Source organism: Trichosurus vulpecula, chromosome 3 (assembly GCF_011100635.1).
Source record: "Trichosurus vulpecula isolate mTriVul1 chromosome 3, mTriVul1.pri, whole genome shotgun sequence".
In the NCBI taxonomy this organism is placed as follows: Eukaryota; Metazoa; Chordata; class Mammalia; order Diprotodontia; family Phalangeridae; genus Trichosurus; species Trichosurus vulpecula.
Window position 1 is genome coordinate 101,917,895 of NC_050575.1, and position 27,210 is coordinate 101,945,104.

The following is a 27,210-nucleotide window of genomic DNA, read 5'->3' on the forward strand; positions in this document are numbered from 1 at the left end:
CTCTTTTCTTCAGTCATGTCCGACTCTTTGTGACTCCATTTGGGGTTTTCTTTGCAAAGATACTGGAGTGGTTTCCTTCTGCAGCTCATTTTATAGATGAGAAAACTGAGGCAAACAAGGTTAAGTGACTTGCCCAGGGTCAGACAGCTACTAAGTATCTGAGGTCACATTTGAACTCAGGAAGATGAGTCTTCCTGACTCCAGGCCCAGGGCCACCTAGCTGCCCCATGTAGCTAGATATATATCTATATTTAGACTCCCTCTCTCTCTCCCTCTCCCTCTCTCTCCCCCTCTCCCTCTCTCTCTCCCTCTCCCTCTCTCTCCCCCTCTCCCTCTCTCTCTCTCTCTCCCTCTCCCTCTCTCCTTTCCTCCTTCCCCCCCCTTCTCTGTCCCCCTCTCCCCTTTTCTTCTTCCTTCCCTCCTTCCCCCTCCCACCTCTTCCCCTCTCCCCTACCTTTCCTTTGAAGTCCAACTTTAATACTACCTCCTCTAGGAAGTCTCCCTCCTCCCACAGGTTGGTAATGAATGACCTCCCCTTTGAGTCCTTGTATAACACTTTGATTTGTAATTCCTGACAATGAGAAACCTAGCTGATTCTTATGTCCTACATTAGTCCAGGAGTTTCTGGGTTAAGAAGGAGGAGAACAGAAGAGATTGGTATGTGATCTGGAGATGGTCATTAGGGTGGATAGTAGAGTGCTGAAAGCTGATTTGGGAGTGATAAAGAAAGAAAGAAGTTGTAAGGGAGGAGAGGCAGCTGATAAACATTGCAAATGGGAGGCTAGGGGAACCAGTTATTAGAGGTTTGACAAGAGTATCTAGGGTTAGAGAGAGCTGAGCATTCAAAAATTCTATTGCTTATCTTTTGTTTTCTCTGTTACTTTCATTTCTGAATGTTTCTTCCTCCTCCCAACTAGTGAGCTATCCCTTGTAACAAAGAACAAAAAAGACGGAGGAAAGGAGTTTGAGGAAAACTAACACATGAAGGGAACGTGACAATCTGGCAGAAGTGTCAGGATAGTGGAAAGAGTGCTGTATTTAGAATCAGAGGATCTGGATTTGAATGCTGACTTTGCCGCTTAACACTTCTCTGACTTTGAACAAGTCACTTTATTTTTCTGGGCCTCAGTTTACTCAACTGTAAAATGAGGGGGTTGGACTAGATGATCTGTTCCTAAGGTCCCTTCCCACTCTAAACCTAGGAGCTTATGAATTCTTCCACATCCATTCCTGTAGAGAAAAGAGGGAAGTGCATTTTGAGCTGAGCATATTTAAAGGTAGAAGGGAAGAAAGTGATAGAAAAAGGAATAGGTAACAAATGAAATTCCATATACTTTCTATATTTCTTGTTTTCCTGAAGCCTGTATTTTGAATGTTGCCAGTTTGTGTTACTATTGATATACTTTGAGTAGATTGTGAGATGTTTTCATAAATATTTAATTGGCTTTTCAGGAGAAGAAAAGCAACCTTGTTGATGACCCAAAATGACAAAGCATCCACCAAACAGAAGAGGGATCAGCTTTGAGGTGGGAGCCCAGTTGGAGGCCCGTGACAGATTAAAAAACTGGTATTTTATCCTTTCCTTTTATTTTTTTTTCTCAAAAAGGGGATTTGTATGCCTAGATTTTTCCAAATCTGTAGCCTGATCTCTTCCTTGAGTTGTGCTACTGAGTAATGCATAGAAAGACAAAAACAATTTTGTTTCAAGAGTCTTTGGTCCCTAGAGCTTTTGGTTCACAGACCACTTCAGTAGGGAAAGGAAGGACCTACTGAATCATTTCTATCATACCCAGCCCACTCCTGTGTGTCAGGGCCCAGACTATCAACTTGTTGGTTTCATTTGAATGTTCTGTTCTTGCCTTTACCTCATCCATCTTAAACGGAGCTCGCTATCTTCTTCTCCCACACTCTTCCATTCTGGTGTTCTCCATTTTTCTTGTTCTCTCAATGGGCAGAGGACTGAAGTTGGGTACATCATATATTTTTCAAAGTATCTTAGTAGAGTAGAGTCCTGTGGTAGGTGTTTGTCAGAAGGGAGGAGGCAGAGATGAGTAATAATGATGATGATGGTAGTAATGTTAATAATAACAGACTCACATTTATATGCTGCTTTAAGGTTCGTAAAATGCTTGGCTCATAAAACAAACCTTATGAGGTAGAACAAGCATCATTCCTATGGTACAATTAGAAAAACTGAGGCTCTGGTAGAATTAGTATCTGACCCCAGAGAGCTTGATGTCACATCTAGCCTTCTGTCTGGTGCAAAGTCAGAGTTTCATAATTGTTGGTTGTTTGACTGATTATCCACTGCCCCACAGCCCCTGCCCTTGTGGAGTTTACATACTAATCAGGGAATACAACACATATATAACACACACAAATAACTATAATACAGAATGGAACAATATGTGTGTAAGAGGGAGTACAAACAAAATACTCAACAGTAGCATAACAGATGCCCGAGGGAGTTACAACAAAGGGCCGTTCTAGGACCTCAGAAGCACCACAACCTCCTGTCTCCTTTGCTAGTCTGTCAGATTTCCCTGAGATTGTTTTTTCAGGCTTTAGCCATCAACACTTCTGTACTGTTGTTCCTATTATTCCTTGTCTTCCTTCATTTTTATTCCAGGATCCAGACCTAGCTCAGGACAGCTTTTAGAAAGTCTTCCTTGTTTTAACTTTAACCTTCCTTAATGATATGTTTTCCTTTGCTTTTCCTTGCCTGTAGATACCTGTTCCTATAGGAAACCTTGATTAACTACCACCTCGAATTCTAGCATAGTAAGATATTCATAGGATAATGCAGATAAGTGGAAAGATTTGGAATCAGAGGACCTAGGTTCGATTCCAACTTTGCCATTAACTACTTATGTAACACTGAACATTTGCTTTCCCTCTCTGGGACTCAGTTCCTTCCATTGTAAAATCAGGGATAGCCCCTGCTGTGCTTCAGTCCACAGCTCTATGATCCCAGTAAGTAAATTAGATGGGTCCATCAATGATGTCACCTTGGTGTTTTGGTCATCAGTGGTAATAATTTGGGGTCCACAAGATGGCAGTGTTTCCATTAGAAAATTAGAAATCAGATTAAGCTAATGATCTGGAAAAGAAGGTTGAGTTGGAACTAGGAATTTGAAATGACTATGAATACCAAAATAAGAGCATATTTTGAGTCTTGATGAAAGTCAAAGAACACCGATTATTTTGCTGTTTAAAAAAAACTCGTAAGACTGATTCAGCCTCTTAGTAACGGATTTTGCAATAAGGTAGCTTTGTTATACTGCGTATTCTATTGCTGAAAAAGGTGGAAGTAACTGGAAATCAAGTTAACACCAAGAATATATTCAGCTGAGCAGATTCTAGGATAAGTGCTATATATATAAAGCTATATTTTTCAGTGAAGAGAACAGAATTTCAGTTCTAAAGAAAAACAGGCAAGCAGGACATCCTTGAAAGGATCATGTTGAATTTTTATATAAATACACTATAGATTCAATCCATTGTTATAAGGACACAATTCAAAATAAGGGGGGAAAAAACTTAGGAGCAGATAGAAATGTCCAAATATAGAATAGACTGCTTTCATAGGGTAGTTTCCTTATAGTAGAGGTCTTCCCAGAGGTTTGATGTGATCACTACTCTTGTTGTGATGGTTAGAAGTTGTGGCTTGGGTAGGGGTTAGAATGGTGACTCCCTTCTCATTCTGAGACTATGATACTGCTAACTACATAGTATAATAATTGGTCGTAATGATGATGCTGAATCATCAAAAGGTTAAGTAATCATCAGTGTGATCTTTCCTATGTCAGGGAAGTGACTAATATATTTTACTTTATTTTTAAAAGTTTTATTGATGCCTTGTTTTTTACACCATTTCTTAACAATATACCTTCTGTAGAGGGGGCAGGAAGTAAACATTTATATAGCACCTACGGTGTGCCAGACACTGTGCTAAGTACTTTTATAAATGTTATCTCATTTAAACCTTGTAACTCTGGGAGGTAGGTGCTATTATTATTCCTATTCTGCACTTGAGGAAACTGAGGCAAACAAATTAAATGACTTCCCCCTGGTCATATAGCTAGTAGAGATCAGAAGCTGGATTTGAACTCTAGTCTTCTTGACTCTAGAATCAGCTTTCTATCCACTGTGCCACTAGCTGCCTCAAGGACTCTTATAACTAAGAAAAATTTAGACAAAATCACTTGTCTCAGCAGCTACATTTGACATTATAAGCAACATTTTACATTTGTAGTTCACCAGCTCTACTAAGAGGAAGTATGTTTCATCAGTGGTGGAAGGGATGGTTTTAGAGAAACTTGGAAAGATTTACATGACCCAATTCAACGTGAATTGAGAACCAGAACAGTTTATACACTAACAACAATATTGTAAAGACAAACAACTTTGAAAGACTTCAGAAATCTGATTGATGCAATGACTAGTCACCATTCCTGAGTCATGATGATAAAGCATGCTGCCTGTCTCCTGACACAGAGTGGTTAGACTGCACATTGAGACACAAAATTTTTTGGATGTGGTCAGTGCTGGGATTTCTTTTGCTTTACTCTGTCTGTCTGTCTGTCTGTCTATCTATCTAGCTATCTGTCTGTCTGTATGTATATATTGATAGATATATTTGTACAAGGGTTTTTTTCCCTCTCTTTTCCATTGGGCAGGAGAGAAAGTAGATATGCATATTCAAAAAAGATTAAATTAAATTTAAAAAATATATTTCATAATTGGTTCTCTGGAACCAAGATTAGTCATTCATTTTAATTTGAATTCTAATATATTTCAATATTCGTTTATATTACTGTGGTCATTGTACATTTTGTTTTCTTGGTACCTCTTTTTTTTCCAGTGCGATCCTTGTAATTTTTTTATGGTGTAATATTCCATTGTATTCATGTTCCATAGTGTGTATAGCCATTCTTTAATCAGTGGGCATCCATTCTGCTTCTCTCCACCTTTTTCTTTCTTTGTTTCTTTTTTTTTTTTTTGAGAAAAATCACTTTACGCACAAACAGTTGCTAAACTCTTCACACACTGTCCGGGTGATCTCATTGCTATACATATATTCCCAGGAGCTCAGTTAAATAAAGATCCCCTTTCTTTTAATATCAAATATACATAGCAGTACTTTTTGTAGTAGCATCTAATAGAATAAATATTTTTTGATTCTGAATTTAACAAGCACCAAAAAAAGAACATTTCCATATACAAAGGACAATAGAAAAAGGATTACATGTAAAAAATTCCAATCTCTATCATGTATAGCTTGCTTTAATAAAAAATCATGACTAATTCAACATGTTACTTTCAAAGCTGTCCTGCTTGCCCATTTTTCCTTTTGAACTGAAATTCTATTCTCTTTATTTAAAAAAAATGCTCTAGTGACTGTCTTTCCAAAATCTTTTTTGGTGTCAACTCCATCACTAGCCCCCAAATCTTTCCCGCCTCAAAAACAGAGAAAAACATAATCCTTGTAGTAAGCATAGTCAAATAAAATAAATCTGTGTTTGTCATATCTAAAATTAGGTCTAATTCTCCACCTTAACTTGATCACTCATCTGTCAGGAGGTAGATGGGTAGCCTACTCATTTATCCTTTGGAATAGTGGTTAGTCATTGTACTGATCAAAGTTATAAAATCTTTCAAAGTTGTTTTTCTTTGCAACGTTATCGTTACTTTATAACATTTTCTGGTTCTCACTTCATTCTGAATCATTTCATACAAGTCTTCACAGGTTTTTCTGAAACTATCATTTCTTATAGTGCAATAATATTCTGTTACATTCACATAGAGTGATTGCTTTCCTGAAGCCTCTTCAGCAATAATCATTTTCCTTTTTTTGTCACCTCTGTGATAGAGAGCATCAGTTTTGATTTGGAGCATTTTAAAAAATGGCTGTTGATAATTTGAATTTCTCCCTTTGAGAACTGCCTGTTCATGTTCTTTGATTAATTTACCTACTGGAAAATGATGGTCATTTTTTACATAATCAAATCAGATCCTTTATTAGAACTTAATCAGAGAAATTTGTTTCACAAGTTTTTTTTCTCCAGTTAATTGCTTTTCTTCTAATTTTAACTATATCAATTTTGTTTTTGTACACCATTTCAGCTTTATCAAAATTGTCCATTTTCTCTTCTGTGATTCCCTCTGTTCCTTGTATTTTCTGCCTTGCTCTCCTAATTTGTTTATAATACAACCTTTTATATTTAGGTCACGTATCTATTTGAAGCTCAACATGTTTCCAGTTTATTTTAGAAAAAGGTTTGAAACTGGTTTGTTTCTTTAAAGCTGTGACTTTGTTATTCAGAAAATTAAGTAAGGCAGGGGTTTGGGCCATGTCAGGTTTGTGAGGTTTGTCATTCAGGACACTGAAGTGGCACATGGGGTTAGGTGAACACAGGCAGCCAGTTACAGGTAGGGATGCGTTAGGGTTCCACTGAGTTCCAGTTACTACTGCATTCTCTTTAACTTAAGCAAATCTGTCATTTTATTATATGTAGGTATTTTCTCCATAGTTAGAGTGTAAAATTCACTGCCTTGTGTTAATAAATATTTGTCAGATGAAGGAACTCTGTTTTTTAAATGCTGTTTTCCACCCCTCCAGCTCCTAGTCTCATATTGAGGGTTTTTTTGTTTTTTTTTTTTTTACCAAATTTGTGAGGCAACAGAATACTACAGGAAGAGCCGACTTGGGGAAGACCTGGGTTTGACTTTCTGCTTTGATACAAGCTATGTGACTTTGGGTAGTTCCTTTCCTTTTTTAAGCTTCACTTCATCTGTAAGATAAATTACTTTCACTACTGACTTCACAGAGTTGTTATCAAAGATCAAATGAGACACTTTGTAACCTAAAATTGGGGTGTGTGTTTGTGTGTTTGTGTCTGTGTCTGTACAATTGATTATTAGGCTTAGGAGCAACACACACCCCTCTAAATGTAATTTAATTTTTACATAAATTTTATTTTTACCTCCACTGATTTGTTCTATACATGAACAAGAAAATAAGAGAATCAGTCTTGAAAGCAAAAACCAACCAACCAAAAAACAATAAGAGAAAGGAAATGATCGAGCATTTCTGTAACTTTTCATTTACAAATTAAGACTAATACAAAAAAAGTACATATTGACTTTAATGTATTTACACAACATTGTCTGTGTTTTCCTGAACTGTATGTGTCTGTGTGTATACGTGTATGTACATGTACATGTACAATACATGTATATACACTTTGACTGTTAGTGTGAAGACAGTAGGATATATGTGTATATTCACATATTGCTGTTGTTGTCTTCATAGTTACAGTCAATGTGTATATTCTTTTTCATCTACCGTCTTTGCTCAGTATCACTTTGTGTTTGTATTTCTTTATTTTTTAAAATTGTTCATGCTCCTCGTGAAGCAATAATTCTATTGCATCAGAGGTTCTCAACCTTTTTTTGTGTCACCGACCACTGTGGCAATATGGTGAAACCTATGGAGCCCTTCTCAGAAGGTTTTTAAAGGAATGAAGTAAAATATACTTAGGATTATAAAGGAAACCAATTATATTGAAATGTAGTTATCAAAATATTTTTAAAAACATTCATGGACCCTAAGTCCATGCATGAATTCATTCATATGTCATTTGTTCAAACATTCCCCGAATGATAGGACCCTAGTTAATTTCCAGAATTTTTGAATAAAATCTTTTCTTCCCCCCTGTCAGTAATCTCCTTGGTGTATAGTCCTAATAGTTGGGCCATTGGGTCAAATGGTATCTGTGCTGTTGTGATATTTTGTATAATGCCATATTGCTTTCCCAAAAGCCTAGACCAATTACCAGTTCACTAGTAGTCTAACAGCGTTCCTGCTTTACTAAAGTTACATTGAATTTTGTTACCTTTTGATTACTCTTTGCCAGTTTGAATGGTAGTTAAGTGGAATCTCACTTTTTAAAACATACGCATTTCTCTGTTAAATATTTAAATATATTTTCTTGTGATTGTTTATAATTTATATTTCTTTCAAGCATTGTATTTATGTTCCTTGACCACTTATCAGTTGCAAAATGGCTGTTACTAGCATATATTTGTGTATTCAGCAAAATTTATTGGGAAAATTGAATTGACTGACAAAAATTATGGAAATATTGAAATTTTTTAACATGTATCAAATTCCAAATGGATCAGTGGTCAAAACCTTTAAAAATAGAGGATAAGAAATTGTTTTATATCTTTAACAGATATAGAGATGAGATAAATTCTTAAGCTTTGACTTATAGGAAATTATAAGAGAGAAAATATATTTGATTATATATGAAAATATAAAAGTTGTGAAAAAATTTTGAAACAAATTTCTCTGATAAAGGCCTCATTTCCCAAACATAGAGAGAACTGAGTCAAATTTACAAAGGAGCCATTCCCCATTTGATAAATGATCAAAGGGTATGAACAGCTTTCAGATGAAGTAACCAAAGTGATTTATAGCCATATGAAAAAATGCTCTAACTCACTATTGATTGGAGAAATGCAAATTACAACAATTTTGAAGTACTGCCTTGTACCTATTAGATTGGTTAATAGGATAGAAAAGGAAAATGACAAATCATGGAAGGGATGTGGGAAAAATCAGACACTAATGCACTGTTGGTGGGGTTGTGAACTGATTTAACCATACTGTAGAGCAATTTGGAACTATGCCCAAAGGGCTATAAAACTCTTTGATCTAGCAAAACCACTACTAGGTCTGTATCCCCAGAGATAAAAATTCAAAAAAAAGGACCTGTATGTACAAAAATATTTTTAGCAGCTCTTTTTTCATGGCAAAGAAAAGGAAATTGAGTGGATGCCCATCAATTGGGGAATGGCTGAACAAGTTGTGGTATATGATTGTGATGGAATACTATTGTGCTATGGGAAACGATGAGCAGGATGCTCTGGGAAAAGCCTGGAGAGACTTGTACGAGCCAATGTAAAGTGAAATGTACTGTGTACAAAGTATCAGTAATATTGTGCCATGATCAGCTGTGGATGACTTAGCTATTCTCAGCAATACAGTGATCCAGAACAACTCTGAAGGACTTAGGATGAAAAATCCTATCCATTCCCACAGAAAGAACTGATGGTGTCTGAATACAGATTGAAGCATACTTTTTTAAACTTTATTTTTCTTGAGATTTTTTTTGTCTATGTTTTCTTTCACAGCATAACTATTATGGGAACTGTTTTGCATGATTACACATGTATAACCTGTATTGAATTGCTTGCCTTCTCAATGAGGGGGAGTGGTGAGAGAGGAAGGGAGAGAATTTGGAACTCAAAGTTTTAAAAATGAATGTTAAAAATTGTTTTTACATGTAACTGGGGAAAAACAAAATACTAAGTAAAAATGTTTAAAAAGCTAAGAAAATGTGAAAGTTTTTGTACAACTGAAAGTAGTATTAAGTAGATAAAGGGGGAAAGAAGTTAACTGGGAAAAATTTGCATTAAGCACTTGAAATGAAAATATGACATTTAAGTTTATAAGGAACTGACAAATCTTATTTAAGTGAATTTTTGACCTTTATGGAGAAAGCTTTATTTTGTTTATAAATGTACATACATATATACATATAAATACACACATATATTTTTACATTTTTTTTTCTCAATTACTTGTAAATAGAAATTTTTAACATTTGTTTTTTTAAATTTTGAGTTCCAAATTCTTTTCTTTCCCTCCTTGAGAAGGTGAGCAATTTGATGTAGATCATACAGTTCAGCCATTAAAAACATTTCCATATTAGCCATGTTGCAGAAGAAAACAGAGACCCAAAAATCCCCCAAATAATAAAGAAAGTAAAAGTATGCTTCAGTCTGTATTCAGACTCCATCAGTTCTTTCTCTGGAGATGGATAGCATTTCTCATCATAAGTCCTTTGGAATTGTCTTAGATCATTTTATTGCTGAGAATAGCTAAGTCATTTACAGTTGATCAACTCTGATAGAGGATTAATTGGACCCCTATTTTATTCAAGTCAATATGAATCAGTTTGATATGATTCCATAGGGATAGTGATTATAAGTTCTGATACTAGGCCTCAGAACTGTAAACTGCGTATTGTAAGTTTACCTGCTTAATCATATAGGGAGCTAACTAGAGGACCTCTCCCCTTGTTGTTCCTTGTTATGGTGACCAAGCCCAGTGTGACAGAGGTGACTCAATTACATGGAAAGTCCCCCAGCTATTTTTGTTGCCCCTCCGTCCCTTGTAATCTCTCTATTGCCCAATATGAGGAGATGACCATGAACATGTAGCCAATGAGTGACTCTGGTTGCTGGCCTGTGTCCTGCCTTTCTACCAGCCCATTGGTCCATGGAGATGTTTTGACATCTGCTCATCAGCCCAGCTCTATGATCCTGCTCATTGACTTTGATAGGACCTCCTGGAAGGTCAAGGTAGGTCTGTTAAAGTCTGCTCACTAGGCCGTTTGTCAACCAATGGGATTCTTTATTTTGTGTAGACCCTCTTGGAGAGTCATGGTCAAGGTCTATCCACCAATCAGAATCTGTGTTTTTGGCCTGCTCTACCCGTGTTGTCCAGGTATCAAGCAATATAAAACTAAGGCCCTAGAGGAAGGGGGCATTTCAGATCATGAAGAAGATCTGAGTTCTACTTAATTAGAGGGAGCCATGGACCCCTTATAAAGTGTCATTGGCTCAGAGCTCTGCCTCATTGGTTTTTCTTGCAGCTTGGACAATTTTGAAAATCCCCACACATCATACAGTATTGCTATTACTGTATACAGTGGTTTTTCTGGTTCTGCTCATTTCACTTTGCATCAGTTCATGTAAGTCTTCCCAGTTTTCTCTGAAAGCATCTTGCCTGTCATTTCCTTCTTCCTTTTTTTATTTTTTCCCCCATCATTTCTTATAGCACATCATTATTCTATCACAGTCCTCTACTGCAACTTGTTAAGTTTCCCAGTTGGTGGGTATCCCCTCAATTTCCAATTCTTTGCCACTACAAAAAGACCTGCTATAAATATTTTTGTACATATAGGTCCTTTTCCTTTTTCTTTGAATTCTTTGGTTGTATAGACCTAGAAGTGGTATTACTAGGTCAGAGGATATGTACAATTTTATAGCCCTTTGGCCATAGTTCCAAATTGCTCTCCAGAATGGCTGGAGCAATTCAATAATATATATATTTTGAATATTCTAACGTTTAAATAATATCTTGTAATTTTAATTTTTAAAACTGAAGTTTTTTCCCTTTTGACTCAGGTATCCAGCTCATATACAGGAAATTGACTATGAAGAAGGGAAAGTACTCATCCATTTCAAACGTTGGAACCATCGTTATGATGAATGGTTCTGCTGGGACAGTCCTTATTTACGTCCATTAGAGAAAATACAGTTAAGAAAAGAAGGGTTACATGAGGAAGAAGGATCTTCTGTGAGTAGAAAATTATGCATTTTGTGAGCTTTCATTCCTGGAACATGTTGATTGCTAGCAAGTTGGCAGTATGCGTTGACTCTTTGACTAGTTCAAATAACTTGCTAAAGACGCAATGTCTCCTATATTCCTCCTTTTGATCCTGAGACTGTTGGCCACATTTTCCCCAAATTCAATGTTGTGGTTGATAAAGTATATTAGATGGCCATTTGAGGTTCATGGTATGGAACGTAGCTTCTCAAAAAAGTTTTTAAACAAACTCTTGCTTGTATTAGTAGGGAGGCAGGCACACTTTAAGTATTTTACTTCTATAGACAGTTCTCAAAACCTATTTTAGCCAAAACCTTTAGTCAGCTTCCTAAACTCCTCTCACAAGTCCTAATTGGTATCATACATGATTGATTTTCACCTCTTTACTGTTTTATTTTTCAGTGAGAAGTGAAATGATCATAAGGTGAAAGGCACTTATTTTATCCCTAATACGTATTACTAAATCCCTAACATTTTTATAATGCTTTGAATTTTCAAAGGCCTTATTATTTCATCTGATTGAGATCACATTTCTGGGAAGCAGGTGTTATCTCTATATTATAGTTGAAGAAACTGAGGCACAGAATGGTTATAACTTGCCTAAGGATAACATAGTTCATACCAGAGTAAGGACAAGAGCCCAAGTTTTTAAGTTCTTGGCCCCATGTTCTTTAACTGAAGATCTATTTATGCAATCATTTATTCATTAATTAATTGTTTATTGAGTACCTATTATGTAAAAATTCCTTTTTCTACACTCTTATTTAGGAACATTATCAGACATTGAGTAGATTTACATTTATTATATTCATATTTCTAACTGCTAGCCCAGTACATGGAGCTGTACAGAAAAAAGTGAGAACAGTCTTTGGAACTATTATTGCAGTAATTAGTAATAGTATTGTAAAAGTCCTAGGAATTATTCCTGTCATTAGCAGTAATAATAATAGTGATGATAAACTTTGAAGCGGTAAATTGTCCATAGTAGTAGTGATTATTTTGGGGAGTCAGCTTTGGTTTCTGTTTCTAGCTCTGCTTCCTGACTATGGGCAAGGAATTCATACCCTTTTCTTCTGTATTGTCACTTAACAATGCAGTTGCAATTTCTGACCCTTATTTAACTTACAAGGAGGTTTTAAGAATTGATAAGAGCATACATAGTTTTCACATCGGAAGGAACTTAAGAGTTCTCATTTTACAGATGAGGATAGTGGGGACCATAGAGGTAGAGTCACACAACTGGGGTCAGTGTCCCGAGCTGAAATCTGAACCCAGAAACTTTGATTGCAAAATGATTCCTTTGGAGAAAAAGTATTTTATACGTGGGAATTCTTTTGTTAATGCTATTTCTCTCTCGCTGAAATAGATTGGTTGTCCTGAAGCTTTTAGACATATTTTACAAAGTTAAAATTAGAAGTGTAAAGTGATTATTTAAAAGCACTTAAACAATATTGTTGATATGCTACACACTAATCAACTGTGTTGGTAACAATTTCTTATTTTTGTAGGAATTTCATATAAATGAGCAGGTACTTGCTTGCTGGTCTGATTGTCGCTTTTACCCAGCCAAAGTCACTGCTGTTAACAAGGATGGTAAGGCATTGTTATTTGTTTTGCTGGTATGCTTGACTTTAAATTTCAATTTTTGTTTGTGTATAAGGGAGTTAGAAAGAAAAGAAATGGATTGTGGATTCTCAGCAAACATTTACCTCCAAGTTATCTCTTTTCTCTTTTCCCATTTCCAAAATACAGGTGGGTAAAAGAGTAAAGTGTGAGGAATGTAAAAACCCATTATCCCAGGTTAAACTTAAGCATGAGAAGCGGATGAGATAGTTGGAATATTGCTGTTTAAATGGGAAATTCATACATCTCCCTACGTAGCCTAAATAATTGTAGAGCACTGAAATCAGTTTGGATCTAGGAGTCAGGAAACCTGGATTCTAGACCTTGATGTCCCATCAACTCACTTGTGCTCTTGGGCAAATGATTTTTTTTTAAGTTTTCCCTGTTTTGCTTTCCTCTTGCAAAATGAGAGGGTTGAACTGGATAATCTCCACTATCCCTGAACTCAGTCAACAGATGTTTATTAAGCAAATACTATGTATTAGGCCCGAAATGGAAAGTTCCCTGGCTCTTAAGGATCTTACGTTGTTGGGACTGATAATATGTTCATAAATAATATTTTGGGAGGGAAGACCTGAGGATCTGGGGCGAATCAGGGGAGTCTTCATGAAAAACATGGTCCCTGACAGCTTGAATAATGTGTTCTCTGATATGCTGCATGGGCCAGGTCCTCCTTCCTCAGGGGAATGGGACTGCTCCAAAGAGCTCTTCTTAGTGGCTATTGAATTGCATGACTCTACCTTTGGGGGGTTTATGAAGCATGTAAACCAAGGAGAGCAGCCACTATTACCCTTGTTTGAAGTAGACCCTAGGATCATAGATTCAGAGCTGCAAGGGACCTTCCAGGGCATTCCGTATAATTCCCTCATTTTACAGGTGAGGAGAGTGAGGCACGTAGTGGTAAAAGGACTTCACTAGGGTCACAGCTAATCATATCTTCCTGATTCCAAGCCCAGTACCCCATATACTATGGCATATTACTTCTTCAGATTTTGATGGGCAAATGCTTTGAAGCAGCCCTTGCCTTCTAATTTTACCTAAAAATCAATCCAAACTTGTTTTATAACTTTCTGTATGGATCACATTAATCTAAATCCTGCCTTCGTTACACTTTTAAAAAGACATGGTTACCTAAGTTAGATATACTATCTTTAGTCTCTATTATTAAATATCTTTTCCCTTTTCTTTTAATTCTGTGTCCCTGAAAAGTTTCCCACTTAACAGAATGATGTTTTTACAGATGAAATTTAGATTCTGGTTTGCTGTTATATTAACTGATTGACTTTGGAGCAAGTCACTCTGAACCTGAGTTCCCCCCTACAAAGGGGGAAAATTTTACAAAAAATCAGGAGTTCCCATTAGATGACTTCTGAGGTCAACTCTAGCCTTAATGTAGTGCTTCTCCAAGTGCAGTCTGGGGACCTCTAGGGGGTAGCTGAGGTCAAAACTGTTTATATAATACTGCTAACATGTTTTAACTTCTAATATGGTAAATGTTGATAGGTATAACCCACATAAACAAAAGCTCTTTGGCAGGTCCTCAGTAATTATTAAGCATATAAAGGAATCCTGAGACCAAAAATGTTGAGGAACTGCTGCCCTAACTGCATAGAGGGAGGGCTTAGAAAACATTTTGTGATGGTGATAATTCTCATGGTTAATATCGATTCATTTGAACCCCTAACAATATATGATACTATAAAATGGGTCATTTTGCTTTGTTTTCTAAGCTCTGATTTCTGCCGTATAGGTTACCTTTAGATAACTATAAGACCTAACACAAGTAAAGGAGACATTTGCCTTAGATTAGGCATTTATGAAGTGCTGTTGACTGGAATCCTGTAAATTTGTTAGTATCCTCTAATGGATGAGAGTGGGGAGGTCTCAGTAGTAATGTTAGGGATAACTAGAAGGTGAATAGCCTTTTCATTGAGAGCCTTTACAGGGAAGAGAAGACAGTATCTGGGAAAACAATATCTGGGGGGCATTTAGGTGGCTCACTGGATAGAGCACTGGTCCTGGAGTCTGAAGAATCCGAGTTCAAATTACTTACTAACTAACTGTGTGACTCTGGGCAAGTCACTTAACCCCAATTGCCTCAAAACAGAACAGTAGCTGGGAAATAAGAAGTAGAAATTTAATTTGAGGGAACACATCTGGAGATGTTATTGATGGTTTTTTGGTTTTGACTTAGATAAGGACTATTTAGGCATCCTATTGAAAATAATTCTGTCAGTTTGGGGAAGTTGCAATTTAACAGCTGTGGTTCAGTTAGTACATATTAAACTTTGAAGTAGGTCAGCAACTATCTGGGGGTTGTATTTCTCTCTAGTACTGATTTAGGCATTGTGGCACTGTGACTTAGTTTCGTTTGTCACATGGACACTACTTGACACTAACCATGAAAGTGGGAGAAAAAAATGGTCTTTAAGAGAAAATCACTATTTAAATAATCATCAGAAGTGGTGAGTTCTGACAGTAGTGTCTGGATAAGGTACGATGCAGAGAATCTCAGCATCACTCAGATTTGTCCTTAGAATGAATTACTTCCTGAGTTTGTGTAGGAAATTTAGTACAGTATTTGAGGAAATTGGTACTTCCTGGGTTGTACATCTCACCAGTTGGCAGGATGAGGCTGGGGAGCCTGCTTGGCTGAGTGGAGGGCCATCGGAAAGCTAGACTTTGACAGGGTCATCTATTGAAAAGAACAGTCACACTTGGAAAATCTAAGCCTTCTCCAGCTACCTTATCTTGAAAAATGCACAAAAACTTTATAGGCTTGACTAATTTTATTGATATAGGGAAATAAATTTGTCTGTTTTACTGTGTAACTATGTAATTGAGTTTAAATCCCTTTCTTCCTGAGCAGTAGCAGGTTAATTTCATAGAGAGGAAGGAATATCACTGGGCCAGGGATGAAGACAGGTGTTTCATTTCTGATTCTGTAGCGATTAGTCATAAGGCTGTGGCATGAAGTTATATCTCCTTTCTCTGGATCTCTTTTTCCCCATATGTAAAATAGGGATAAGAACATTGGACTTTAAAATAGAGGCAGTCTGGGTTTGAGTGATAGATCCAGTGCTTCAGTTTTCTCACCTCTAAAATTGGATAATAACACTCATACAACTCCTTATAGGGTTGTTTTGAGAAAACCATTATATAAATGTGAACTGCTGTTATTGTCTCCCTCACACATAGGATGTTGTAGAAATGTGACCTGTGATTATTTTTAAAAATCCCCAGTAGCCTTGTTAACATAGATGGGTAGTGTGTTTTGGATAACTAGACAGGTGCTCTCTAGGGCCCTTCTATTGGGAAACCTTAGATGGTTGATCCCTGACCCCTTTGCTTCTACTGCCGGCCCCCTCTCCACAGGTGACAGGAAGGAAGTATGGTCGCCAGTTGTTGTGCCACCTGCGCAGTTCAGCACTCTCCCATTCCCAATTCAATAAATATTAATGCCTGTTGTGTGCAGCCCCAGTGCTGGGCACTGTGCCAGTCAGAAGACTCTGGGGAAATTTTAAATAGCTGCTTATCTGCTGCTACAGATCATCATCTGTAGCAGTAGAAACAAACTGGGGACTCTTGTAGTAGCCTGATAGGTCTGGTTTCTTACTAAGCAGTTTTTCTACTTTGTAATTATTTCGATTGATTATACATTTGGAAATGGAGTAGTTGGAACTATTAATGCAGCCTTGCCAGTGGACAAACATCCAGTATTAAGGTGGGGCTCTTCCTTTTTAAATGGGTGAATAATTGTGGCGCTAGAGCTAGCTCCTCTTCATATCTGGTAGCAAGGGGCAATACAGGGACGGGGATAACTCACTTAAGAGGAAAAGTGAAGGCATCCTGTTTGAAAGGTAGGATAAAGTGTGCATTTGGAATACATGTAGTTACTTGGGCTCCAGTGAATAGGAGACTTTATGATTATAGGATTTAATTTTCTAGTTGAAACACGGACTCTTCCTTTGCTATTGAACTAAGTGACTGTGACTCTGGGCCTGGTTCCTCTGGTTTCTAGTTGCCCTAATTTCTTCCTCTGTAAAATGAAGGATTGGACTTAATCAGAGGTTCTTAACCTGGAATCCATGTACCTCCAAGGGGTCCTTGGATAGATTTCAGGGGGTCTGAACTTGGAGGGGGGGGAATTAATTCCTTATTTCAATATAATTTGTTTCCTTGGTAATCCTTTGTATTTTATTTAAGACATTGTTCTGAAAAGAGTTCCATATACTTTACAAGACTGCCAAGGGGGTCCGTAACACAAAAATTGTAAGACTAGATGATTTCCAAGGTCCCTTTCAATTTTGTCATTCTGTGATGGATAGGCAGCCTGCTCTAGTGGAGGGAGTGCTGGCATGCAGAGTCAGGAAGGCTTGATGTAGAATCGTCTTCTCAGATATTTATTACCTGTGTAGTTACTTAGTCTCTCAGAGCCTCAGTTTCTTTATCAGTAAAATGGAGATAAAAGTAACACCTATCTCATAGGATTGTTGTGAGGATTGCGTGTTTATAAAGTACTTTGCAAAATTTAAAATGTTACATAAATGTGAGGTATTGTTATAGTTCCATGAGTATTGATGGAAATTGCTGCTCTAGCCAGTCTAATGACAGTATATTTGCTTCCATGTTATTTACTGGTCCATAGATTAGTTTGTAATTGTCTCTTCTGCCTATCCACCTTCTCGAATTCCTGGGTGCATTATAATTGGGTTCATCCATTGGCATCTTGGGAATTGATCGCTGGGAGTGTTTCAAACCTGGGCTCTGTATGTATGCAAAAAAGACTTGAATTGACAAAGAATTCTGAGAACTTCAACCTTATGGAATGCCAGGAGTATTTTTTATGTGTTGGTGGTAATCTGCTTTTAAATTTTGTCCTTATCCTAAGATGTATTACTCTTATTCCATGTACCCAAGGAAGGTGTGGAGGGATAATGAAGGATAAATTAGTTTTTTATCAGTGTTTGAAATTTTAGTCCTCCTTGTTTCTTAATTCTTAAAAATTAGAGGGGGTAAAGTATTCATGCATTACTACTACATAGATGTTGCTATTCAGTCATTTCAGTTGTGTCAGATTTTTTGTGACCCCATTTGGGATTTTCTTGGGAAAGATACTGGAGTAGTTTACTGTGTCCTTCAGCTCATTTTATAGACGAGGGAACCTTGAGGCCAACAGGGTTAAGTGACTTGCTCATGGTCACACAGCTAGTAGTGTCTGAGGCCAGATTTGAACTCAGAAAGATGAGTCTTCCTGACTCCAGGCCTGGCACTTTATCCACTGGGACACCTGGTTGCCTACTGCATAGATAGTGAGGAGAATTTTCCTTACTTTCCGTTCAGACCCAGACACTGCCATCTCCTTGAAAAACAAACCCAAACAAATCCGAACTGCAAAACAGATTTCTGCAGAGCCACGAGGCTTTAGCCATGATAAAATTTTTAATGGCTAAGTGATGGTGCTTGGGATTTAGTAGGTTGCCCCCCAGTGGGGGAATAAAGTAACTTATTAAATTCAGTATACTTAAGTAGAAGCTGCATTATTCAAGTATAAATTTACTCTGTGATCTTGGGCAATTAATTTTTCTGCTGGGTTCCTGTTGCATTCTTTGTAATAAGAGGATTGATCTTCTATGAATGAGTTAAGTAATGTGTGACTTAATTACCTTTTGTAGGGGCATTAAAAGTAAAAGACAGTTTTTATTATTTAGAGAGTTTATAGTCTTTTTGATTAAGAGGCAGCTAGGTGGTGTAGTGATGGAGTGCTTGACCTGGAATCAGGAACACCTGAGTTCACATTTGGCCTCAGACACATTACAAGCTTTGTGACCTTGAGTAAGCCGCTTAACCTCTGTCTGCCTCAGTTTTACTCGTCTTTCAAATGGTAATAGCGCCTACCCCCCAGAGTTGTTGCAAGGATAAAATGAGATAATATTTGTAAAGTACTTTGCAAACCTTATAAATCTGTATAAATGTTATTATTATGAGAAGGATTTAAAAAACTCTTCTATGAAAATTGAAGGGAAATGAATATTAGCAGTATTAAGCTATAAAGTTTTCATGTGTGTTTACATTAGGTCTGATTTCTCTGTGTGTCTTTTTATCCCCCCTCCCTCCCACCTCCCTTTGTTCCTTTTCTCCCTTTGACCCTTTGTGGTACTCTTGCATGGGCTTAGTTCTGAGATATCTGGAGCTGGAGTTTAACATGGAAGAGATGATAGAAATATATAAATAATGTAAAGCATCTGTCAGTGGGTGATTTTCCTAACGAAGAGTGGGCGGGATTGTGGTCAGGTTCTAACATTAGAAACCTCAAGAATTATAAAAATTTAGCTACATATGTATTATTTATCAACAGAAACATGTTCAGATAAATTCCTCTTTACCTTAGACCACTTCAAACAAGTGGCATTTTAATTTTGAAAGCTTCCTTCAAATTCCCTTAGATGGGGAGTTGTTCATTAAAGCAGATAAGGGAATTGAAATCAATAGAGACTTAATTCAACTATTTTTTCTCTGTTAATTTTTACCCTCTACGTGAAACTCTCATTTTTGAGTGCTGTGAGTGCTCTGTGTTGTGTAGTGGTTGGGGATAGGGGGCTATATGTTAAATGTAGGTTCAAGGTAGATGATGCCCTTTAGTTCTGTGGAGCCCTCTCCATGAAGAGAGTGGCAGGGAAAGGAATGGGTGTCTGGGATCATGTAGTTTTTAAGCCCATTGACAAAATTTAATTTAACTATTGGTACTCTCAGTGTGTGATCCTTGTTCACTGATATTCTATTAAATATTGAAAGAACCAGAGGGAAGTCTTCATTATGTTGGGTGGATCTTCAGATTTCCTTACAGACATGGAAAAGAATTCTTCAGGATGAGAAGGCATAGTTTGCACCTGTAGAGAGAATACACACATAGATGAAAATCATGGAACTTTTGAAGAAATATTTGCTAATCATAAGAGGTTTATTTTTTTGATGGTTGTTGGTTGGTAGGCATTTATTAATTGCCTACTCTATGCCAGGCAGTGTGCTAAGCTCTGGGGATAAAAAAAATGGCAAAAGATAGTCCTTGATCTCAAGGAGCTCACAGTCCATGAGGGAGACAACATAAAAACAACTATGTTCAAGCAAGCTCAGGTCATGAAATGAAATGGTCTAGAGGAAGAAGAAAAGAGAGTCCTGCACACAGCCTTGTGGTTATATCAGGGTTAACAGGCATGACCTACACAAAGATCCAGCAAAGGAGACTGAGAAAGAGCAGTCAGATTAGTAGGAGAAGAATCATCACAGTGTCATAGAAAACTTAAGAGACAAGGGATTATCAAGGAGAAGAAGGTTATTAATAGCGCCAAAAGCTGTAGAGAGGCAAGAAGGGTGAGGATTGAGAGAAGATCACTGAAAGATCACTAGGAACTTTGGAAAGAGCAGTTTGGGTTGAATGATGATATCAGACACCAGACTAGTGGAAGAAAAGACTGAGAGGAAAGAAAGTGGACATTATGGACTATAAACAGCCTTTTCAAGAAGTTTGACCATAAAAGGGAAGAGAGATGGAATGGTAGCAGGAGTGGATTTATCAAGTGAGAGTTTTCTGAGGGAGGGGGAGACATGGGCATGTTTGTAGGCAGTAGGGAAGCAGCCAGCAGACAGGGAGAGATTGAAGATAAGTGAGAGTGGGGCTGATAGAGAGGGCAGTCTGCTGAAGGAAACGAGATGGAATGGGATTACTTGGGCCTGTAGAAGAGTTAGCCCTGGCAAGGAAAAGGGCCTCCTTTTCATGTGATACCAGAGTGAAGGAGGACTAGTTGCAGAAGCCATGAGGATGAAGAGGGCCAGTGAATGGCCTCATTTTTTTCGGTGAAATACGAAGCAAGAGAGCAGGGGAGCCATGGGAGGTTTGAGGAGAAATGCCAGTGTGGTGAGTGGGATAGTAAGTTAATTAGGGAGGTATAAAAAGATTTCCATGCTGTAGTGAGGGCCCAGTTGAGATTATGTAACATGAGTTTGTAGTAGATTTAGTCAGCATGGTTTTGTGATTTTCTTCAGTTTCTTTCAGTAGCACATGAGTAGGAGTGAAGACAGCAAAGCTGAGGCTTGTCAGGGCAAGATCAGCAGTGGCATAAGGAGTCAAGAGGTTTGAGAAAAGAGGACAGCTGATCTCATTTATCAAGGGTTCAAGATGGGGAGTATAGACAGTGCAGGGGTGATGGTCTGGGGAAAAATGGAGGGTTTGAGGACTTGGAGGGAAGAACAGGGTTTGAGGTTGCAAGGCAGAGGGAGAGGTGGAATGACAACAAATTGTGATTAGCTAAGGGAATCTCAGAATTTATAAACATGGAAATAGCACCTTTGCGGGTGATGGCGAGATTAAGGGTATGACCATGTTTTATGTTGCAAAGGAATGGAGCAGTAGGTCATGTGAAGTGAGTAAGCTGATGAACCATAAAGTTAGGGTGTTTGGATGTGTCAGTATGCATGTTGAAGTCCCCTATTATGAAAGTGGAGGCAACTAAGTGGCTCAGGGGATAGAGCTCTGGGCTTGGAGTCAGGAAGACCTGAGTTCAAATTTGGCCTCAGAATACTTTCTAGCTGTGTGACCCTGGGCATGTCACTTAACTCTAATTGCCTGGGGTGGGGGGTGGAGGGGCCAAGGCTATGTGACTTACTCGGGGCACAAACTAAAAGTCAGAGCCTAGGTTCAGTTCCCCATGCTGTCTCACACTGTCCTGCCCGCCCCCCTCCCCAGACTTCTATGCTGGCACACTTGGCTCCTGAGATAGGAGCTCATGGGCATACAGTGACATAGGGAAGCATGGGAATTGCCCAGGCTAGTAAGTGTCAAGTGTCTGAGGACGGATTTGAACTCAGGACCTCATGACTCCAGGGCCGGTGCTCTAGCCACTGTGCCACCTAGCTGCCCCTGTCATATAGCTTTTCTAAGCCTCACTTTCTTTATGTGTAAAATGGGGATAACCCACCTCATGAAATGCTTCTAAGAATCATAACTGACATTTATATAGTGTATAAAAGCTCCCATAGTGCTTTACATTTATAGATTATATTATTTGATTCTTATAATGACCATCTGAGGTTAAGTTATCCTTATTTTTATTAATGAGAGAACCGGCATTAGAATCAGAGGATAGGGATTGAAATTCTACCTGTGTGGTCTTGGACAAGTCACTCCCCTATTTGGGCTTTGGCTCTATCACTTGTAAAATGATGGAGCTCGAACAGATGCCTCTTATGTCCCTCCCAGCTTTCAGTCCATGTTCTTTGGCTAGATTTGTGAATGTCTGTTAGACTCTCACTGGCTTCCTTCCTGCTAGTTCATGACGAAAGGACAGCTGGAGCTAAGCTGTTGTGGGAGGAGCGCTTCCTTTCTCAGGTGGCTCAGGTGAATAGAGCCTGTTTTTCTGAGGTTCTGGGCCCTTACCATTAGAATGCAATGACATTTAGGTTAAATTGTTTTACAGTTAAGCGATTTCTTCAGTTATAGTATTGATTTATTCTGGTTTTTGTATTAGTGCAACTGGAACATCTTCAGACTAAGGGCCCTTGAAATTTTCCATAGGAAAAATTACTATTTTTAGGGCCAGGGACCCAGCCTCTGTTAGGAGAGCCAAGTGTACGAGGGTAAAATAAGAAAATATTCCTGTACCTTCCTTCCTCTCTTATTTGTCTGTAAGCATCTGGTGCTATCTCTAGTCATCCTGATCCATATCTGGCTACTGGACCCAGATGGCTCTGGAGGGGAGAGTGAGGCTTATGACTTTGCATAGCCCTGCCTCACTTAAATCCAATTCGATTGCAAGCTGTGGCATCACTTTCCTGACCTCATGGTCCTCTTTGAGAATGAAAGACAAAAAACAACAACAGCTTGTCATTAGTGTAGATTTCTCTTCTTCCTAAAGGTCATTTGCCATTTGTGTATAAGGTCTTTTACAACTCTATTTTCTAGGTAACTGCCTTGGCCTGGTCTTTATCTGGGCAGCTGCCAAGCTCTGTGAACTTATATTGAAAAATGGATGTGAATTGATGAAGACACAGAAGCATTAAGTGTATCCTACTTAAGATGAGAGAAGGTTCATTTTTAAAAAGAAAATTTTAATTTGATTTATTTTAAAAAATATTGCCTACATTTCCCACCATATGCCTTCCCCTTCTAGTAGCTGTTCCTTATGATAAAGAACAGAAAAGAGGGAGGGGAAAATTCAGCAAACCTAGTTAATGTATCAAGAAAGTCTTATTATGTTGGATATAGGTGTTCCACACTCCATGCCCTGCATTTCTTCAAAGAATAGGAGATGACTTCTCATATCTCTTTGGAGAATGTTCCTTTAAAAGTGTTTCTAAAATTAATTTTGGCAAAGGGAACTAAATGTTATTGTTGGCAGGCATTATAATTTTAGAGATATATTCCCAGGGGTTACATTTTTACAGCTTGTCAGATATCTATATGTAAAATATAGGACTGGGGCTGCCATCTTCATTCCCAGGTGTCATCCTAGTCAGGTGCTAACATGATGCCATTTTTTTTTTCTTTATGGCAGGGCAGTTAGGGTTAAGTGACTCGCCCAAGGTCACACAGCTAGTACATGTGTCAAATGTCTGAGGTCAAATTCGAACTCAGGTCCTTCTGACTCCAGGGCCAGTGCTCTACTCACTGCGCCACCTGGCTGCCCCGATGTCATTTTTTCATACAGTCTCACATTCTATTTTGCTCTACATGTTGCTAGGGAAACATTTTTTCAGGTAAAAATTACCTAATCCTAAACCTCTCTTAGTGTCAGGAATTTTCTAATTGGAAAACTTAACCAAGGGTAAGTAAGAATCAGTGTGTTCTATCTGATTGGTAAATCTGTGTCCGCATAGAGTAGGTTGTTCTTCACTTGCAGGTCGTATGGTTGGACAAAGCACCTGTGTGACCTTGAATGAGTCATTTAATAGTTTTCCTTTTGGTAAAGAGGGAATTCAACTGTATGCCATAGGTTCCTTTTAACTCTGACATTCTGTGATTCTAATGCAGAGGTAACAATGCACAAGACCTATTTCAGAGGCTAGAATCAAATGTTTTTGTGTGCAATAGAGGGGGATAATGGAGATTCTTGAGTACTAGCTTGAGGCAGTTGGAGGCACTAAATATATGAAAAGCATTTATAAAGCACTCACTATGAGCTCAGCACTGTGCTTGTTGCTGGAGGTACAAATACAGAAATAAAGTAAATGATCCCTGCTCTAAAGAAGCTCATATTCTAATGGGGGAGCCCACACATGTAGGACAGTGAAAGCCAGGGAAGGAGATTTTAGTCTGGAAAGTCACAAACATCATGAGCAAAGCCATAATAGAGGAGTTCTCTAATGTACCCTTCACAAAGCAATGGCAATACTGATTTGTTACCCAGAGCAAGAGGTGGAGGGGAGTTGGGTGGCATGGCTGATCTGGGGCTAGTTTGAAGTAGAGGAGGGCCATTGGAGTTAACACTCATTTACTCACCAATCAGGACTACTCAGCTCTCAGGGTAGGAGTCAGAAAAGCTGAAGGGTATTGAATGGGCCTGTGAAGATTGAAGTAGCTCCTGTATTCAAGGTGGATTGAAAGGGAGGGGAAGGGGGAGCAAGTGGGAAAACATGAAGGGCAGTTATGAAACTTCATAGTGGAAGGGCAAATATGTAGTTCTCTTAAATATTTGCTTCATTGCTTAAAGAGGCTCCCAGGGCTCAACGTGCAGTAGGGCCAAACTGTGAAGCTAACTGTGGGCATTTATTTTTATGTGGAGGCAGGATATAGGGCATGCTGTGGGTTATAGGATGGAAAATGTAGAAAATCATTGAGCTCATGCAGTAAACTTTGTTGAATTTGGCAATATTGTAATGAAATAATTTATAATTTTGCTTTTAGGTGAGTATATACTCTCCACCTGAATCTGAAATATACTAGTACTTTTTCTAATGGACTAGAGCTATGGATGTGAGTGAAGAGCAGCTGACTAGGAGTTTTGACTCTTTAGTTATAAGTATTATTGTATCATGGAACATAATTCGTATATTCATCTAGTAACGCAGCTGTATTATTATGAACAAGACCTTCTTTTTTGTGGATATCTGGGTGAATAGATGATGTTCCTTCATGATTTTTAAGAATTATGATTACTCAGGGCTACCCGTAGATCTTTCAAAAGGGTCTGTCTCCAATTGTATATGTTCACAGTTCATTGTAGAATAAAGAAGTGGATAGTTGCCACTTTTTCTTCTTTAAAATAAATTTTTAGGGCTCTTTTTCTATTTTTATATTACCTACACTGTCCATTGTTTCCTACTTCCCAGAGAACTAACCCTTATGATAATAAAAAGAAAAAAAGTTCAGCAAAACTACCTAATATATAAAAAAATCTGACATTGTATACAGTATTCTAAACCCATGATCCCCTTACATCAGCAAAGAAGCACCACTCCCTTACTCTTTAAGTGTTTTACAGTAAAAAGCTCAGGTGATTTTTTTTGATTTTACTAAATTACATGAGAAACAAATATGTACATGATACATGGATACCCTTTTGTAAGATCTTTTTTTTTGTTTTAACATTCAGTTAGTACTTAGAATACTTGTCCTGATGGACAAATGAATGCAAGTGCATGGTTCTTTTGAACACAAATAAAGGTTAAGTATATTTTCTAAGAAATTTTTAATTTCTATAAATGGTGTATGATGGTAGTAGTTCTGTGTTTTTGAACATTGAAAAATTGTTTCTGAAAAAAAGTTGTAATTGAAATTCAAGTGTTAAAACTTACGTATTTTTGAATTTTAGGTACTTATACTGTGAAATTTTATGATGGAGTAATTCAGACTGTCAAACATATTCATGTCAAAGCTTTTTCCAAAGATCAGGTGAGAAACACAGTTTTGTGCTTTGCATGTAGTTTGAATAATTCTAATGTTTTAGTTGCTTAAAAAAGTAAAGACATTGCCTTTGTTATGATGGTGGCAAAAATGTTTTTCCTCTCACTCTGACAGAGATTTCACAGTAAGGAAAGAAAGCATTTTTGTGTAAAATACTTGGTAATAGGGTTGATTTATAACTTTCTTTAACTCAGATTCTTTAGGACAAACACAAACTTAGCTGTCAACTTCTGCATTTCTTTGATCCTTTCCTTCTTTCCTTTTTTTTGTGTAGAGCCATATTCACTAATGTTGTGCCAGTGGCCTGAGGAGACCTGAAGAGCATTCCTTTTTAAATTGCTTTAGTGCCCTGGGATGATAGCTGTTATTTTCTTTTTTGTCTCATTCTTAAGCCTAACAGGATTAATTCCTTCTCAAAATTATGGTTTGCTGTGGCCCATTGGGATATTTTTCCCTTTAAGTGAATTTTGCATCCTTTAACTAATGAAGCTTTTGGGGAGAAAAGAGAGGATTTAAAATATAGGTATTGACTTTTGTTTGTTTCTAAAATTATAATTTTTATTGTTAATATTAATTGTTGAAATATTTAGAGACAGCCCAGGTTTTTAATGAACTTTATTAGTAAATGTGTTTGTTAATCATTCAGTGAAGCTACTCACTTCTTCAGTGTGAGTCAGTGAAATAGTTCTCATTAGTGAGTGATTCACCTTGTGTAGTCTTGCAGTTTGACAATTAAATGCTTATATTTTCCTTATAAGTTTAGTAAATGCTTCTCTAAGTATGTTACATTATAAAAGGAAATAGCCAATCTACTGAAAAGCAGACAATTAAAAAATTCTGGTGTTTCAACGAATTGTCTGTTCCTTTCTGTTTAATGATTTAATCCAAAGGCACTGAAAGGGACTCTAAGTTACAATTAAGCCTCATTAATTTAGGTTCTCCTAATTTGGGGTTTATAAAGCAAATAATTTTGATGTGAGGCTTAAAATATACTCCTTCTAAGTAGAAAGTGGTTTGCTAAATTAATAACGAATCCCTTCATGTGGTGAATGTAATGAATATTACTCTAAGGTAAGCCCTGAACATACTCTGGAAGGTTTTTCTTTACTCCCTGATAGGTTCACACTCTACGTCTGTTTGAATATTGCCTTTTTTTTTTTTTTTTTTTTGCTGCCCGTCCTCTAGGGTACCTGAATTCCTCTAGCTCTCCTGGCTTGAATTAAAA

General features: G+C 37.6%; 1 protein-coding gene across 1 annotated transcript in view; it reads left to right on the forward strand.

Annotated features, from left to right (window-relative positions):
* PHF20 (PHD finger protein 20) overlaps window positions 1–27,210 on the forward strand; it is a 116,591-nt gene that overhangs the window by 14,356 nt on the left and 75,025 nt on the right. Inside the window, exons 2-5 of the mRNA XM_036748888.1 lie at window positions 1,453–1,567; window positions 11,263–11,434; window positions 12,973–13,057; window positions 25,894–25,973. Of these exons, the coding sequence (XP_036604783.1) occupies window positions 1,485–1,567; window positions 11,263–11,434; window positions 12,973–13,057; window positions 25,894–25,973 (420 nt within the window). The 5' untranslated portion in view covers window positions 1,453–1,484. The remainder of the gene's footprint in view (window positions 1–1,452; window positions 1,568–11,262; window positions 11,435–12,972; window positions 13,058–25,893; window positions 25,974–27,210) is intronic.